Source organism: Microchirus variegatus (assembly GCF_963457635.1).
Source record: "Microchirus variegatus genome assembly, chromosome: 18".
Classification (NCBI taxonomy): domain Eukaryota; kingdom Metazoa; phylum Chordata; class Actinopteri; order Pleuronectiformes; family Soleidae; genus Microchirus; species Microchirus variegatus.
In genome coordinates this window covers 8,176,137-8,195,029 of record NC_139819.1, presented here as the reverse complement: position 1 = coordinate 8,195,029, position 18,893 = coordinate 8,176,137, and the positions used below count along the sequence as shown (strand labels likewise).

The window sequence follows — 18,893 nt, the reverse complement described above, 5'->3', positions numbered from 1 at the left end:
ACGTCACACTATACTATGTAGTACGTCATACTATACTATGTCTCCAAAATGTGACCATTTTTGGAGGAAAAAAATTTGGTCCAACATTGGACAAAAACGACATACTATACTATGTCGTCCAAAATCTGACAATTTTTTTGAAAAACGTTTTTTTTGGTCCTAAACTTGACAAAAACTTCACACTAAACCATGTAGTACGTCATACTATACTATGTCTCCAAAATGTGACCATTTTTGGAGGAAAAAAATTTGGTCCAACATTGGACAAAAACGACATACTATACTATGTCGTCCAAAATCTGACAATTTTTTTGAAAAACGTTTTTTTTGGTCCTAAACTTGACAAAAACTTCACACTATACTATGAAGTACGTCATACTATACTATGTCTCCAAAATGTGACCATTTTTGGAGGAAAAAAATTTGGTCCAAAATTGGACAAAAACGACATACTATACTATGTCGTTTTTGGTTCTGACCAGTTTTTTGAAAAACGTTTTTTTGGTCCTAAACTTGACAAAAACGTCACACTATACTATGTAGTACGTTATACTATACTATATCTCCAAAATGTGACCTTTTTTGGAGAAAAAAAAATTTGGTTCAAAATTGGACAAAAACGACATACTATACTATGTCGTTTTTGGTTCTGACAATTTTTTTGAAAAACGTTTTTTTGGTCCAAAACTTGACAAAAACGTCACACTATACTATGAAGTACGTCATACTATACTATGTCTCCAAAATGTGACCATTTTTGGAGGAAAAAAATTTGGTCCAAAATTGGACAAAAACGACATACTATACTATGTCGTTTTTGGTTCTGACCAGTTTTTTGAAAAACGTTTTTTTGGTCCTTAACTTGACAAAAACGTCACACTATACTATGTAGTACGTTATACTATACTATATCTCCAAAATGTGACCTTTTTTGGAGAAAAAAAATTTGGTTCAAAATTGGACAAAAACGACATACTATACTATGTTGTTTTTGGTTCTGACAATTTTTTTGAAAAACGTTTTTTTGGTCCAAAATTTGACAAAAACGTCACACTATACTATGTAGTACGTCATACTATACTATGTCTCCAAAATTTGACCATTTTTGGAGGAAAAAAATTTGGTCCAAAATTGGACAAAAACGACATACTATACTATGTCGTTTTGATTCTGACAATTTTTTTGAAAAACGTTTTTTTGGTCCTAAACTTGACAAAAACGTCACACTATACTATGTAGTACGTTATACTATACTATGTCTCCAAAATGTGACCATTTTTGGAGAAAAAAAATTTGGTCCAAAATTGGACAAAAACGACATACTATACTATGTCGTTTTTGGTTCTGACCAGTTTTTTGAGAAACGTTTTTTTGGTCCTAAACTTGACAAAAACGTCACACTATACTATGTAGTACGTCATACTATACTATGTCTCCAAAATGTGACCATTTTTGGAGGAAAAAAATTTGGTCCAAAATTGGACAAAAACAACATACTTTCCTATGTCGTTTTTGGTTCTGACCAGTTTTTTGAAAAACGTTTTTTGGTCCTAAACTTGACAAAAACGACACACTATACTATGTAGTACATTATACTATACTATGTCACCAAAATGTGACCATTTTTGGAGGAAAAAAATTTGGTCCAAAATTGGACAAAAACGACATACTATACTATGTCGTCCAAAATCTGACAATTTCTTTGAAAAACGTTTTTTTTGGTCCTAAACTTGACAAAAACTTCACACTATACCAGGTAGTACGTCATACTATACTATGTCTCAAAAATGTGACCATTTTTGGAGGAAAAAAATTTGGTCCAAAATTGGACAAAAACGACATACTATACTATGTCGTTTTTGGTTCTGACCAGTTTTTTGAAAAACGTTTTTTTGGTCCTTAACTTGACAAAAACGTCACACTATACTATGTAGTACGTTATACTATACTATATCTCCAAAATGTGACCTTTTTTGGAGAAAAAAAATTTGGTTCAAAATTGGACAAAAACGACATACTATACTATGTTGTTTTTGGTTCTGACAATTTTTTTGAAAAACGTTTTTTTGGTCCAAAATTTGACAAAAACGTCACACTATACTATGTAGTACGTCATACTATACTATGTCTCCAAAATTTGACCATTTTTGGAGGAAAAAAATTTGGTCCAAAATTGGACAAAAACGACATACTATACTATGTCGTTTTGATTCTGACAATTTTTTTGAAAAACGTTTTTTTGGTCCTAAACTTGACAAAAACGTCACACTATACTATGTAGTACGTTATACTATACTATATCTCCAAAATGTGACCTTTTTTGGAGGAAAAAAATTTGGTTCAAAATTGGACAAAAACGACATACTATACTATGTCGTTTTTGGTTCTGACAATTTTTTTGAAAAACGTTTTTTTGGTCCAAAATTTGACAAAAACGTCACACTATACTATGTAGTACGTCATACTATACTATGTCTCCAAAATTTGACCATTTTTGGAGGAAAAAAATTTGGTCCAAAATTGGACAAAAACGACATACTATACTATGTCGTTTTTGGTTCTGACCAGTTTTTTGAGAAACGTTTTTTTGGTCCTAAACTTGACAAAAACGTCACACTATACTATGTAGTACATTATACTATACTATGTCTCCAAAATGTGACCTTTTTTGGAGAGAAAAAAATTTGGTCCAAAATTGGACAAAAACGACATACTATATACTATGTCGTTTTTGGTTCTGACCAGTTTTTTGAAAAATGTTTTTTGGTCCTAAACTTGACAAAAACGTCACACTATACTATGTCGTTTTTGGTTCTGACAATTTTTTTGAAAAACGTTTTTTTGGTCCAAAACTTGACAAAAACGTCACACTATACTATGTAGTACGTCATACTATACTATGTCTCCAAAATGTGACCATTTTTGGAGGAAAAAAATTTGGTCCAAAATTGGACAAAAACGACATACTATACTATGTCGTTTTTGGTTCTGACCAGTTTTTTGAGAAACGTTTTTTTGGTCCTAAACTTGACAAAAACGTCACACTATACTATGTAGTACGTCATACTATACTATGTCTCCAAAATGTGACCATTTTTGGAGGAAAAAAATTTGGTCCAAAATTGGACAAAAACGACATACTATACTATGTCGTTTTTGGTTCTGACCAGTTTTTTGAAAAACGTTTTTTGGTCCTAAACTTGACAAAAACGTCACACTATACTATGTAGTACATTATACTATACTATGTCTCCAAAATGTGACCTTTTTTGGAGAGAAAAAAATTTGGTCCAAAATTGGACAAAAACGACATACTATATACTATGTCGTTTTTGGTTCTGACCAGTTTTTTGAAAAACGTTTTTTTGTCCTAAACTTGACAAAAACGTCACACTATACTATGTCGTTTTTGGTTCTGACAATTTTTTTGAAAAACGTTTTTTTGGTCCAAAACTTGACAAAAACGTCACACTATACTATGTAGTACGTCATACTATACTATGTCTCCAAAATGTGACCATTTTTGGAGGAAAAAAATTTGGTCCAAAATTGGACAAAAACGACATACTATACTATGTCGTTTTTGGTTCTGACAATTTTTTTGAAAAACGTTTTTTTGGTCCAAAACTTGACAAAAACGTCACACTATACTATGTAGTACATCATACTATACTATGTCTCCAAAATGTGACCATTTTTGGAGGAAAAAAATTTGGTCCAAAATTGGACAAAAACGACATACTATACTATGTCGTCCAAAATCTGACAATTTTTTTGAAAAACGTTTTTTTTGGTCCTAAACTTGACAAAAACTTCACACTATACTATGTAGTACGTCATACTATACTATGTCTCCAAAATGTGACCTTTTTTGGAGAAAAAAAATTTGGTCCTACACTTGACAAAAACGTCACACTATACTATGTAGTACGTCATACTATACTATGTCTCCAAAATGTGACCATTTTTGGAGGAAAAAAATTTGGTCCAAAATTGGACAAAAACGACATACTATACTATGTCGTTTTTGGTTCTGACCAGTTTTTTGAAAAACGTTTTTTTGGTCCTAAACTTGACAAAAACGTCACACTATACTATGTAGTACGTTATACTATACTATGTCTCCAAAATGTGACCTTTTTTGGAGAAAAAAAAATTTGGTCCAAAATTGGACAAAAACGACATACTATACTATGTCGTTTTTGGTTCTGACCAGTTTTTTGAAAAACGTTTTTTTGGTCCCAAACTTGACAAAAACGTCACACTGTACTATGTAGTACGTTATACTATACTATGTCTCCAAAATGTGACCTTTTTTGGAGAAAAAAAATTTGGTCCAAAATTGGACAAAAACTACATACTATACTATGTCGTTTTTGGTTCTGACAATTTTTTTGAAAAACGTTTTTTTGGTCCAAAACTTGACAAAAACGTCACACTATACTATGTAGTACGTCATACTACACTATATCGTCCACAATGTGACCATTTTTTGAAAAAAAGAATTGGTCCAAAATTGGACAAAAACGACATACTATACTATGTCGTTTTTGGTTCTGACCAGTTTTTTGAAAAACGTTTTTTTGGTCCTAAACTTGACAAAAACTTCACACTATACCATGTAGTACGTCATACTATACTATGTCTCCAAAATGTGACCTCTTTTGGAGAAAAAAAATTTGGTCCAAAATTGGACAAAAACGAAATACTATACTATGTCGTTTTTGGTTCTGACCAGTTTTTTGAAAAACGTTTTTTTGGTCCTAAACTTGACAAAAACTTCACACTATACTATGTAGTACGTTATACTATACTATGTCTCCAAAATGTGACCTTTTTTGGAGAAAAAAAATTTGGTTCAAAATTGGACAAAAACGACATACTATACTATGTCGTTTTTGGTTCTGACAATTTTTTTGAAAAACGTTTTTTTGGTCCAAAACTTGACAAAAACTTCACACTATACCATGTAGTACGTTATACTATACTATATCTCCAAAATGTGACCTTTTTTGGAGAAAAAAAATTTGGTTCAAAATTGGACAAAAACGACATACTATACTATGTCGTTTTTGGTTCTGACAATTTTTTTGAAAAACGTTTTTTTGGTCCAAAACTTGACAAAAACGTCACACTATACTATGTAGTACGTCATACTATACTATGTCTCCAAAATGTGACCATTTTTGGAGAAAAAAAAGTTTGGTCCAAAATTGGACAAAAACGACATACAATACTATGTCGTTTTTGATTCTGACAATTTTTTTGAAAAACGTTTTTTTGGTCCAAAACTTGACAAAAACGTCACACTATACTATGTAGTACGTTATACTACACTATGTCGTCCAAGATGTGATACATTTTTGAAAAGAAAAATTAGGTCCAAAATTTGACAAAAACGACATACTATACTATGTCGTCCAAAATCTGACAATTTTTTTGGAAAACATTTTTCCGGTCCAAAACTTGACAAAAACGTCATGCTATACTATGTAGTACGTCATACTACACTATATCGTCCACAATGTGACCATTTTTTGAAAAAAAGAATTGGTCCAAAATTGGACAAGAACGACATACTATACTATGTCGTTTTTGGTTCTGACCAGTTTTTTGAAAAACGTTTTTTTGGTCCTAAACTTGACAAAAACGTCACACTATACTATGTAGTACGTTATACTATACTATATCTCCAAAATGTAACAATTTTTGGAGAAAAAAAATTTGGTCCAAAATTGGACAAAAACGACATACTATACTATGTCGTCCAAAATCTGACCATTTTTTTGAAAAACGTTTTTTTGGTCCTAAACTTGACAAAAACGTCACACTATACTATGTAGTACGTCATACTATACTATGTCTCCAAAATGTGACCTTTTTTGGAGAAAAAACAATTTGGTCCGTCGTTTTGATTCTGACAATTTTTTTGAAAAACGTTTTTTTGGTCCTAAACTTGACAAAAACGTCACACTATACTATGTAGTACGTCATACTATACTATGTCTCCAAAATGTGACCATTTTTGAAGAAAAAAAATTTGGTCCAAAATTGGACAAAAACGACATACTATACTATGTCGTTTTTGGTTCTGACCAGTTTTTTGAAAAACGTTTTTTTGGTCCTTAACTTGACAAAAACGTCACACTATACTATGTAGTACGTTATACTATACTATATCTCCAAAATGTGACCTTTTTTGGAGAAAAAAAAATTTGGTTCAAAATTGGACAAAAACGACATACTATACTGTCGTTTTTGGTTCTGACAATTTTTTTGAAAAACTTTTTTTGGTCCAAAACTTGACAAAAACGTCACACTATACTATGTAGTACGTCATACTATACTATGTCTCCAAAATGTGACCATTTTTGGAGGAAAAAAATTTGGTCCAAAATTGGACAAAAACGACATACTATACTTTGTCGTCCAAAATCTGACAATTTCTTTGAAAAACGTTTTTTTGGTCCTAAACTTGACAAAAACTTCACACTATACTATGTAGTACGTTATACTATACTATGTCTCCAAAATGTGACCTTTTTTGGAGGAAAAAAATTTGGTCCAAAATTGGACAAAAACGACATACTATACTATGTCGTCCAAAATCTTACAATTTTTTGGGAAAACGTTTTTTTGGTCCTAAACTTGACAAAAACGTCACACTATACTATGTAGTACTTCATACTATACTATGTCTCCAAAATGTGACCATTTTTGGAGAAAAAAAATTTGGTCCTAAATTGGACAAAAACGACATACTATACTATGTCGTTTTTGGTTCTGACCAGTTTTTTGAAAAACGTTTTTTTGGTCCTAAACTTGACAAAAACGTCACACTATACTATGTAGTACGTCATACTATACTATGTCTCCAAAATGTGACAATTTAAAAAAAAAAAAAATTGGTCCAAAATTTGACAAAAACGACATACTATACTATGTCGTCCAAAATCTGACCATTTTTTTGAAAAACTTTTTTTGGTCCTAAACTGGACAAAAACGTCACACTATACTATGTAGTACTTCAAACTATACTATGTCTCCAAAATGTGACCATTTTTGGAGGAAAAAAATTTGGTCCAAAATGGGACAAAAACGACATACTATACTATGTCGTCCAAAATCGGACAATTTTTTTGAAAAACGTTTTTTTGGTCCTAAACTTGACAAAAACGTCACACTATACTATGTAGTATGTCATACTATACTATGTCGTCCAAAATCTGACCATTTTTTTGAAAACATTTTTTCGGTCCAAAACTTGACAAAAACGTCATGCTATACTATGTAGTACGTCATACTACACTATATCGTCCACAATGTGACCATTTTTTGAAGATAAAAATTGGTCCAAAATTTGACAAAAACGACATACTATACTATGTCGTCCAAAATCTGACAATTTTTTGGGAAAACACTTTTTTCGGTCCAAAACTTGACAAAATCGTCATGCTATACTATGTAGTACGTCATGCTACACTATGTCGTCCACAATGTGAAATTATTTTGGTCCAAAACGTCACACTATACCACATCATAGTAGGTGCTGCTTTTATCCATAGCAACTTGAATTGATCAACACACTAGGTATCGGCAGAATTGCCCTGAACAGGAATTGAACTCCAGTCCTCAGCTTTAGAGTCTGTGGACAATACTGCTGAGCTACACCAGCTGCTGCGTGACACAGCATCCAAAATCTGATAAAAAACAACATAATATACTATCTCGTCCAAAACTTGACAAAAACGTCATACTATACTATACTATGTCGTCCAAAATGTGACCATTTTTTGAAAAAAAAATGTTGGTCCAAAATTTAACTCAAACGTCACACTATACTATGTAGTACGTCATACTATACTATGTCGTCCAAAATCTGACAATTTTTTTGAAAAACATTTTTTTGATCCAAAACTTGACAAAAACGTCCAACATTGGTCTAAAAAGTCATATTATAGTATGTTGTCCAAAAATGGTCAAAAACGTCAAAGTATAGTATGTCGTCCAAAAATGGTGAAAAACGTCATAGTATAGAATGTTATCCAAAAATGGTGAAAAACATCATAGTATAGTATGTCGTCCAAAAATGGTCATAAACGTCATAGTTTGTATGTCATCCAAAAATCGTCAAAATCGTCATAGTATAGTATGTTGTTCAAGAATGGTCAAAAACATCATAGTATAGTATGTCGTCCAAAAATTGTCAAAAACGTCATAGTATAATATGTCGTCCAAAATGGTCCAAATTGGTCATAAAAGTCATACTATAGTATGTCGTCCAAAAATTGTCAAAATTGGTCATAAAAGTCATACTATAGTATGTCGTCCCAAAATGGTCAAAAACGTCATCGCATAGTATGTCGTCCAAAAATGGTTTAAATTGGACAAAAAGGTCATACTATAGTATGCCGTCCTAAAACGGTTAAAATTGGACAAAATAGTATAGTATGTCGTCCAAAAATTGTCAAAAACGTCATAGTATAGTATGTCATCCAAAAATTGTTAAAAAAGTCATTTATGTCGTCCATAAATGGTCAAAAAAGTCATACTATAGTATGTTATCCAAAAATTGTCAAAAACGTCATAGTATAGTATGTTATCCAAAAATGGTGAAAAACGTCATAGTATAGTATGTCGTCCAAAAATGGTCATAAACGTCATAGTTTGTATGTCATCCAAAAATCGTCAAAATCGTCATAGTATAGTATGTCGTTCAAAAATGGTCAAAAACATCATAGTTTAGTATGTCGTCCAAAAATTGTCAAAAACGTCATAGTATAGTATGTTGTCCAAAATTGTCAAAATTGGTCATACTATATAGTATGTCGTCCCAAAATGGTCAAAAAAGTCATAGTATAGTATGTCGTCCAAAAATGGTCAAAATTGGTCATAAAAGTCATACTATAAGTATGTTGTCCCAAAATGGTCAAAAACGTCATTGCATAGTATGTCGTCCAAAAATGGTCTAAAATGGTTAAAAACATCATAGTATAGTTTGTCGTCCAAAAATTGTCAAAAAAGTCATACTATAGTATGTCGTTCTAATATGGTTTAAATTGGACAAAAAAGTCATACTATAGTATGCCGTCCTAAAATGGTTAAAATTGGACAAAAAAGTCATACTATAGTATGCCGTCCTAAAATGGTTAAAATTGGACAAAATAGTATAGTATGTCGTCCAAAAATGGTCAAAACGTCATAGTATAGTATGTCGTCCAAAAATGGTCAAAAAAGTCATACTATAGTATGTCGTTCAAAAATGGTCAAAGTCATACTATAGTATGTTATCCAAAAATGGTCAAAAACGTCATAGCATAGTATGATCCAAAAATGGTCAAAAACGTCATAGTTTAGTATGTCATCCAAAAATGGTCAAAAACGTCATAGTATAGTATGTCGTTCAAAATTGTCAAAAACGTCACATTAAGTATGTCATCCAAAAATGGTCAGAAACATCATAGTATAGTATGTTGTCCAAAAATGGTGTAAAACGTCATTGTATAGTATGTGGTCCAAAATTGGTCAAAAAAGTCATACTACAGTATGTCGTCCAAAAATTGTCAAAAATGGTCAAAAACATCATAGTATAGTATGTCTTCCAAAAAATGGTCAAAATTAGTCAAAAAAGTCATACTATAGTATGTTGTCCAAAAATTGTCAAAAAATTCATACTATAGTATGTCGTCCAAAATGAGACAAATACGTCACAGTATAGTATGTCGTCCAAAAATGGTCAAAAACGGCATAGTATAGTATTTCGTCTAAAATGAGACAAAAAGGTCATTGTTTTGTATGTTGTCCAAAATTAGACAAAAAGGTCATAGTATAGTAAATGAGACAAAAAATTCATACTGTTGCATGTTGTCCAGAATTTGACCAAAAAGTCATTCTGTACTATGTTGTCCAAAATGTGATATTAAAGTCATACGTAAGTCTGTCGTCCAAAAAAATCACCAAAAATTCATTGTTTACTAAACTGAAAGTCCCACCCTGGAGACAGCTAAACACCAAAGCTCAGGTTTAGTCATACCGCCACCCAGTGGTGACCAGGAAATTACATGTTTTAACTTAAATGTGTGTATAATAATATTGCAACAACACGTTTTTAACAGTGTACTAAATAAAAAAAAATAAAGAAATAAAACAAGAAGCCTGTTGATGTAACACACTTCCTGTGGCGCTGTTTACATTTTAATTGACTGCTCGTGCTTTAAATGATTTGCTCCCTCGCGCCGGCGCGTCATACCCATGTCTCTGATTGGTCGAGAGGATCGTCCTGTATTTCCGGTGCTTCCCAGTTGCGGAAAAAAAGCAGCAGCAGCAGCAACAATAACAAGTGTAACCTTCTCTGAACCCTTCGTCTCTGTCTCATCATGTCCTCTGCTGGGTTTGTGCTGATGTTCCTCGCAGCAGCGTCTCTGTGTCCTGGTGAGATGAAGCTTGTTGTATATATATATATATATTTATTTATATACATAATAATATAAATATGAGATCGTTATTACTGTCACCTGACCAGGCGCCATTAATTCTGATGTCGTATCACATGAGGCGGCAGCTTCATGTTCAGGCCGATGCTGGAGAATTTAAATATGCGTTTGTTTTTAAACATGATTTTTTTCTGACTGTGTGCGTTTTAAAGGAGACGCCAGGTTCATCATGGAGCCACTGTCTGTCATCAAACAGGAATCTCTGGTAATCGTCTATTTTATATTCCACATTATCACGGTTAAGTCAAATTGTTTCTCTCGGGTCAATGTAAAAATGAAAGCCCCGTGACAGCTAATTAAATATAAAGACGTGTTTTTAATTATTACGTTTTAATTTGCTGTAAATGTACAACATAAAAAATGCACCAAATGTTTGTATCACCAATATAATATAGGAATTAATAAGGATTTTCACATTTGAAAAATGACACTGTTAAGTTTGGAAAAGGCTAATAGTGGATTTAATAGCAGAAAATAACAAAAAATAAACAAACAAACAAAAAATGATATCAGACTAGGGCGTGACAATATAACCTAAGACTTCAGTCGACATCACAGGAAGCATAACCTAATTTAATATTTGAGTTCAAGTTTTTTTCTTTATGGAAAGGAAATCAGCATGTCAAACAGATAAACGTCCAAGTGCACATTAATGTGTCATATATATCTTCTGTATTACACATTGAACAATGCAGAATTGCTATTGAAGATAATATCACATTATATACTGTATAACTTAAACTTCAGTAAAGTTCACAAACTAATATTTGCAGGAATAAGCCCAATGTTTAATCAGGACATTAATGCATCTCCTCATGGTCTCCAACAGTCCCATTAATTGATTAATTGGGTTTTTGTTTAAACAAATCTTTAAAAAATCAGTTTGTCTGTTTTAGAAACTAAGATATCGAGTTTATCATTACGGTGGAGCAAGAACAAACTGTAAAAAAAAAAGGGTCTATGGAGTGCACTTCCTAAGTGAAAACACTGACCAGTTCTGTGATTAAATCATGCTGACGTGACTGTGGCTGCTCCTTCTCAGATGCTGGACACGTGTTCAGAGTGCAGACAGATCGTCCAGCTGTCTGCCAACATGATTTCCAGCAGGGACGCCAAGGTCAGTGAGCTTTTCTCCACTTTCACTTCACTTATCTGACCACGTTGGCTTTCCTGGAATCTGGCAGCCATTTTCAGCAGCGGGGAGTGGATGCCTGTAATGTTCATAAATGGTGTTAGATCATTTTTAGTCATCATCACAATAATTTTTTTTAAGTTTCTGTAATGGTTAATACACAGGTATGTAGAATCTTTTTGACCAAAAATGATATTTTTAATGCTTAGTGGTTGAATGATTCATTTCGGACGTCTCGGAGTGATCCGGCTCAAATTTTGGGAATAAAAAGGTCAAAGGCCAAATAAATAGCAATTACATGTGTAGTTCTCATTTTCATCACGACAACATATTTAACTTCTCCTAACTTCCTGCTCAGGAGATCGTCTATGAAACCCTGCACGCTCTCTGCCGGCGCTTTCCCGGCGACCAAGCGTCAGAGTGCGATTCACAGGTGAAGATGTATTTGCCCAAAATCCTGCAGCAAACCCAGAGTCCCCAGGTGCGTTTACGATCGGTCCATTTACACTTCCTTTTATACACGTGGAAGAGGAACGAGTGAGTGAGTTTATAACGCCACGTCTTTATTTTATTCTATGTTTTTCGTAGAAGTCGGAAGAGACCTGCTTTGTTTTTGGACTTTGTGCTGCCCACAAAGAGGAACAGCCGAAACTTCCCCGTCAGGTCACCGATAAAGACGCATTCAGATCCGCGGTTGGCACCGCCATCAGCAGCCACGTTAGTATGAGGAAGCAGAGGTGGAATATTAAACTGTCAAACTGTCTTTGTATTATATTATATAAATGACATTATCTCTCCAGGAGCTGCTCAACCCAGTTTGCAGCCTGTGTTTGATCGTCATCAAGAAGTTGGAGTCGATGTTGCCTAAAAATATGACTGAGGTGACCTTTGTTTTAAAAAAATATGGATTAAAGTACATTTCCATCACCATACATCGTATAATAAGTGTCCCTTTCTCTTTTTGGCGTTTCTCTGCAGGACGCTTTGATGAAGCTCATGGACGAGGTCTGTGATCTCATACCTCACAGCTACAAGGAGGAATGCGATGACTTTGTCGCCAAGTACGGCGTAGAAATCGTTGAATTCCTCCTGTCGTCCGCTGCGCCTCACACCATCTGTAGCCTTTTGCACCTGTGTTTGTTCGAGGAACAGCTTCAACCAGGTTTGTGACATCTTCCTCGTGAATACATTGTTAAACCCTAACTTTTTACGACTGTTTCTCTTTTTGCCTTTTTGTTTTTCCAGAGGTGGTTTTCCCCTCAGACTGCGAGTCGTGTCGCACGCTGGCCGTGCTCAGCCGACTGCACCTGGGTCTGAACGCCACGGAGCCTCAGACGTCCTCTTTCCTGCAGTCTGTGTGCGCCTACCACCCCAACGCCATCCCTAAGGTTTGACGCTTAACACAGAATCGGTTTGGTATAGAAACAAGACTGCAACCTATGTTTAATCAAAGCCCTTTTCTTAAGGCTCATTCTAAAGGTGCCTGAACACCAGACACGATGCCAATATACAAAAGTGCAGATCATTGGCATGCACATTACAACGCAACCTCTAATGCACCATCAAGCACGATGCAAACACAAATAGTGAAAACTATTTTGAAGCTTGATTTACACACATGTTCCACTGAAGTTCTATTACACGTTCGTTTTACAGTACTTGCACATCTGGTGTGCACAGGCCTTTAGGCAACTGATACCAAACCATTATTAGAAAACTATATACGCTCCTCTTTTCAGTGCGAGGCATTCACCAAATTCTACGGCTCCCGACTGCAGAGGGTGCTAGGAAACCAGATGGACGTTCCACATGCCTGTGAAGTAAGAACAAAATCATATGATATCTCAATTGGAGACCTTGCTTTCTCTCCTTTTCTGTTGGAATTTGATCTTTCCAAAGTTTTGGACTGACAAAAGTCTTACCTTTTGAATAACGTGCTCCCCTCTTCGCCTGAGGCGGCGCTGTATCGAGAATTACAGAAGGAGAAAAACAAGACAACACTCCTGCACATAAGGGCATTTATCCACGGCTATCGTTCTACACACACATGATTCAATATCCATGAAATACTACAGGCGTTTTAACTTTAAACCCTCGTGAGTGGCTTAAAAATGTGTCTTATTTATCAACTGGCGATGCACATAGAGGTGAAATCAGTGCCTAAATCCAGTACATTGCATTTGGTAGCTGCAGGATTTTACTGCTGCACGATGAACCCTAGTCCACACAGCACCAGTTTCACTTTTCTTGCATCTGTCCCGCAGAGAGCGGACCTGTGTGTCGCCTCAAAGAAGCTGGAGCCACCCAGAAAGAGCCGCTGTACTTGGGGACAGCGTTGCTAGTCTTATCTGCTATGTGATGCACAGTAAGTCCCATCATCTCAACTTTATACACACATCTATAGAAGAAAAAGAATTCCCATTTTTCAGTACACTTTTCCCCCTTTACAGAACCATTATCTTCTGCGAAAAAGAGATTTGGATGGAGTGAACCAAACGCTGCACTGCTACTCCGACGTTATGCGTTCACAAGGAACTTTCATTTTTACAAATTATTACATACTTAAATGCTCTGTATATGTGATGCACTTTACTTTGGGGGGAAATGTTTCTCCCTCGTTTGCTTTTTCTGTCGGTCATAGATGTTATTCATGGCAAAGTTAGCATGATGTGTTGCAAGACTACGATTCCGTCTGTAAGATCGGTTTGAGACGAGTGTTATTATGCACATTACAATATCATTATAGAAACTGTTAGCCATAAGATGAACTCTTAATATGTATGTATACGATGAAATAAAGGTTTGGACAACTAATTACACAACTCACTTTGTTGTTGCTGAAGTTATGCTAATTACCGAGCACAAAACCCTCTCAAATAGTGATAAAATGAGGTATTTTAAACCCAATCATGGCTTAACAGCTTGGAAAGTAACACATCACCCGAGTTAAAAAACTTCTTGCATACAGAATATATCTACAAAAATTCAGCAAACACCGATATGTCCTGAAGCATGTTTATTTAGAAAATCTCCACACAGTAAAAAGAGTTAACAGAGTGAAAAGAACATGGTAACATTTACATTGATTTTTTTTTTTGTTGGTGGTTATAAAAGACATGATATTTTCTTCCCACCCTTATTCTTTACTGTGTCGTTATATTTAACCACTGAGATACCAGGTTTATTTCCCAAACGCTGACAGCACCTCATCGTGAAGAAGCAAATCCTGACTCACTTATGCATCCGTGTGGTTGTTTGTGTCAATTTCAATGTCTGTTCTCTTCCAGATCTGGAAAAAAGAAAAGAAAATTCTTACTTAAAAATTAGATTAGAGTTAGGATACTGCTGACAAAATCTTTCTAGTGACACTCAAAATACTTCAATCAGTCATCAAGTTTTATTAATTAAATCATGTGTTCCCATGTTTTATGACAATTCTAATTCTCTATATTTTCCAACATAAACATTGAGTGGAAAGACTTGCCTGGATGTAGGCCTCCGACAGTGTGATCATCTGGGGGAGAATGTCTGTCACCTGCAGGTCTTGCATCTCATACCACTTCCCAGTTCCCTGGTTAGACATATAATAAAACATGGTCAGCAACAACATTTAAATCCCCAAAAATGTAAGGAAACAGCATTTGTTAGGTTTGTAATGGTTAACGCTGGAAGAAATCAGACTCATTTCAGAAATATCTGCCCGCCACCTACATGATGCAGAACATGTATTCTGTACGCTCCCTCTGTTGGCTTCCCATCATGCACTACGTTGGCGACGAGGTCATAAGTCGTGTTCTTCTCTGTAACTTGAGCTTCTTCTGTCAAGTACTCGCGGAGGTCTACATTCCTATAGGAGAAAATACAGTGATAACTCAAACAAGAGCATAATCCTGACATCGTCTCTTGAAAGACTTTACACAAACCCTACAAACATGTGCTTCAGGTTCATGCAGGTACTTTGAATACAGCCTACATACTTTAGATTATAATATGTAGTGTGTGAACGGCACTTACGTGATCGGGAAGTTGACAATCGTTGGGTTCTTTTCCACAAAGAAGTTGTTCTTGGTGAATCTTTTGATGCAGAAAACGAGGTACGGAGGAAGTTTGGTCAACTGGAACCTTTTGAGGAAATTTTCTTTGTAGGTTTTGTATTCCTGAATGTAAAAAAAAACAAACGGGTAAGTGTGGAGAAATTAAATGAATGCAAAGATTACACTTTTTGCTTAAGCGCTTGTGATATTTATTTGTGATGTTTGAGTTAATCAAAGACGGCAGGATGCAAATGAATCTGTACCTTCTCTGTGTTGCCGTTGAACTTGCCCAGGATGTTGAAGAGAGGCACCTGTGGGATGATGAGCTGCTCCTTCTCATCCTTGTAGAGGGGAGCTGTTGGGAGGTCGAGTGTCAGAAACAGGAACGTGGACTCAGACATCTGCTCCTGGTACTCCTCTGTCACGAGTAATGCCTCCTTCTCCTCTGGAAGCTAGAAAGAAAAGTGTTTAGATCAATAATAATAGAGCTGCATTCAGTGACCAATTATAGATATAATACATGTTACATAGCACTACATTCCAACACTGCTGGTCGACAGTGTTTTTGTTAATGTGTGAACAAAAAAATGATGACTTAATGACTTAAAGCAATCTTACTAAATCTGGGTGTGGAAGTTTCTTGGAGAAGATCCTCATGGAGCCCTGAAATGCTTTAGTAATGATTGCTATAAAAGAAGAAAGACAAACATTAGCTCTCATTGCAGTTAGGATAAAGCAAAAAGAGAGAAAGAAACTGGGTTGTTTCTGTTTTTCTCTTAAAGCAGTAATGTTCAACTTTTAAATATAAACACCATTGCATCAATAAAGCGAATGAAAACACAAAGAAGCACCCACAAAATATTTCCAGAAGTGAATTTTACTGCTCAAAAAAATTCAGTCATCCAGCAGTTTGAAGAGGTAAACCATTCTTGCCCCCACCCGCCTCTGCACTGCCAGTGTATACACACAAACAATCTCTCAATAAAGTCTGATAGTGCTGTTTGACCAAGTCAATTTCCAGATAAAGGACAGCATAGAAAATATTACATATATCACTTCACAGGGACTAAAATGAGGCAGAGTAATAACAAAATCACCAAAAATAATGCACTTCAGTGTCAAACTACCATTTTTACATACATGATCTAATGAGGACATTTTGAAATTGCCTCCTACTCACAAGTCTTTTTCTTTGTCCCACCGAGTGCACCGTGCAGAGCATTCAAGAACCACGTCATGAAGTCCACAGCATCTCCTGCAGAAAAGAAAAACATTGTAAACACATCCTACAGAATTCACCATTGGGCAGCAAATGTTAAAAAAGCCATTTTCATTTAATTCAGCTTGCACTGTTCGTCTTGCATGCTGCAACACAAATCTTACCTTGCTTGGTAATTTGGAAGTTCTTCTTGCTGCACAGCACCACAGCCTGCAACATCTCATGAGGAGAAACATGAGCCTTGAAGTTTCTCGGATTCCAAAGTTTTCGCATCAGCTCGCCAAACCTCTGCACCAAGAGGAACATGATGTCCCCCGGTGGCCTGCGGATTGTTCTGTAGTTTTCCTCCTCCAGGAAGTAGTTTCGCAAAGGTGGAACATTAGAAAATGCCTGAAAAGAGGAGGCAAATATAAAACTGGTATCATTTCAAAGAAACAAAAAACCAAATGAATATTTCCAGACAAGGTCGACTGTGGCAGTTATTCATACCTGTAACACCACATTGGCATAGTCATTGGCTTTGATGTTGTTGAGGCCAACAATGCCGGGGAGGTAAGTCGTACCATCGTAAGCTCGGTACAGTTTTCCTTGCTTGTCCAGTCCTGCAATGTGCTGCTTGGTGAAAGTTGGCTTTAGCACATACTGTGGGGAAAAAAGTGTTAAGCAATTACTGACACAAAACTAGATTTCCAAAATACTGAAAAGGCCTTGAAAGCCTAAGTTCAAGCCTGAGACAATGCAATATTTTGAGCAATTCCCCATAACATAATAAACAATAACAACATTGCACCGATTGCAACTTCACAAGTATCCGGTTCATTCTATAAAACATCATAGCATATGATCAGAAAGCCCACAGTTTTACTTACAGTGATGTCTTCTAGTGAAGAATCGATAATCTCATAGTTGTCAGGCAGACAGTAAAACTTGAGCGTGTGTAGATTGAGGAACACGTGATGGGTAAATTGTACACTGTGTGTGTAAGCATGGGACTTCAGTCCTCTACCTACAATGGAGCATACATGAAAATAATCATTCATAACAATTGTTTTATTATTATTATTATTGTTAAATGCCAGTTCATTCACATACCTTGAAAATATTTCCCACATATAAGGCAAGCGTACACGTTGATGTGGGACAGAGAGATGGAGCAGAGCTTCTCAAAGTCAAAATCCAACACACTCCTGGAATAAATACAAACAACTTAGTAGGGATGGGAATCGGTATCAGTCTGATACTTGTCAAAAATTGAACAATTCTAAAAGTCTGTATATAACAGACTATTATCGGCCACAAAAAAGTGGTTTCGTCCGTAACAACTTTATATCAGCTGCGGGAACATAGAGGCGGATTTAGCATTTAGCATCAACAATAGCAATATCCATTCAACTGTATCGTGCCTGTTTATGGTGTCAAGATAAGGGCAGTGACGACTTCTCCGATCTTCTGTCGCACGTCCCCGTCCAACTTTAGCTGCCACTGCAACACAAACGAAATCGTGAGTCAACGCTCAAGTTAAACAATTTCAAAACAACTGAATGGAAGCTAGCTTACATGTTAGCTAAACGGACCTAGCATTTAGTTTGTTAGTAGAAGATGGTTTAATACACAGGGTGCGCGGGAAAGGCGGTGCTTATGTTTCAGCATTTCAAAATCAAACGGCGGGGACGCCAAAACGAGCCGCCGCCGCTGTAGCTGAGCAACTCTGAGAACGAAATGTAACGCACCCTCAGCTAGGCGCCAGCTAGCATCCAAGCGTACACGCTTTCTAGCATATAATAGTTGGAAATAAACGTACCTTCCTCTTCGTTGTCGTCGTCATCCACTTCAGCCTCTCTTTCCCGCTTCACGGAAACCATTGTGGTGGTCTCAGCACGCGTGCGTGATGTCAACATATCGAAAATGTGATATGATCAGTTGAATGAGTCGCGCACTGTGTGCGTCGAAACTGTTAGTCCGTCGCAACACATGGACAAAAACTATCCCGGCGTTTCAAGTCACGTTGACCCTTA

General features: G+C 35.7%; 2 protein-coding genes across 2 annotated transcripts; one reads left to right on the top strand and one right to left on the bottom strand.

Moving 5' to 3' along the window:
- Positions 1–10,299: 10,299 nt before the first annotated feature.
- Positions 10,300–14,437, top strand: sftpbb (surfactant protein Bb). Its single transcript, XM_083904878.1, has 11 exons — positions 10,300–10,431; positions 10,646–10,698; positions 11,536–11,610; positions 11,984–12,106; positions 12,214–12,342; positions 12,426–12,506; positions 12,604–12,787; positions 12,871–13,013; positions 13,365–13,445; positions 13,890–13,990; positions 14,076–14,437. Exons 1-10 carry the CDS (start codon positions 10,377–10,379, stop codon positions 13,965–13,967), a joined length of 1,002 nt encoding a protein of 333 aa, XP_083761004.1. The 5' UTR covers positions 10,300–10,376; the 3' UTR covers positions 13,968–13,990; positions 14,076–14,437.
- Positions 14,438–14,796: 359 nt separating this feature from the next.
- Positions 14,797–18,740, bottom strand: usp39 (ubiquitin specific peptidase 39; the record flags this gene model as incomplete). The annotated part of the gene is made up of 13 exons (XM_083904843.1): positions 14,797–14,914; positions 15,110–15,196; positions 15,337–15,472; positions 15,640–15,782; positions 15,923–16,111; positions 16,278–16,345; positions 16,840–16,914; positions 17,043–17,268; positions 17,368–17,520; positions 17,748–17,884; positions 17,971–18,065; positions 18,282–18,360; positions 18,680–18,740. 13 exons carry the CDS (start codon positions 18,738–18,740, stop codon positions 14,861–14,863), a joined length of 1,503 nt encoding a protein of 500 aa, XP_083760969.1. The 3' UTR covers positions 14,797–14,860.
- Positions 18,741–18,893: the final 153 nt, after the last annotated feature.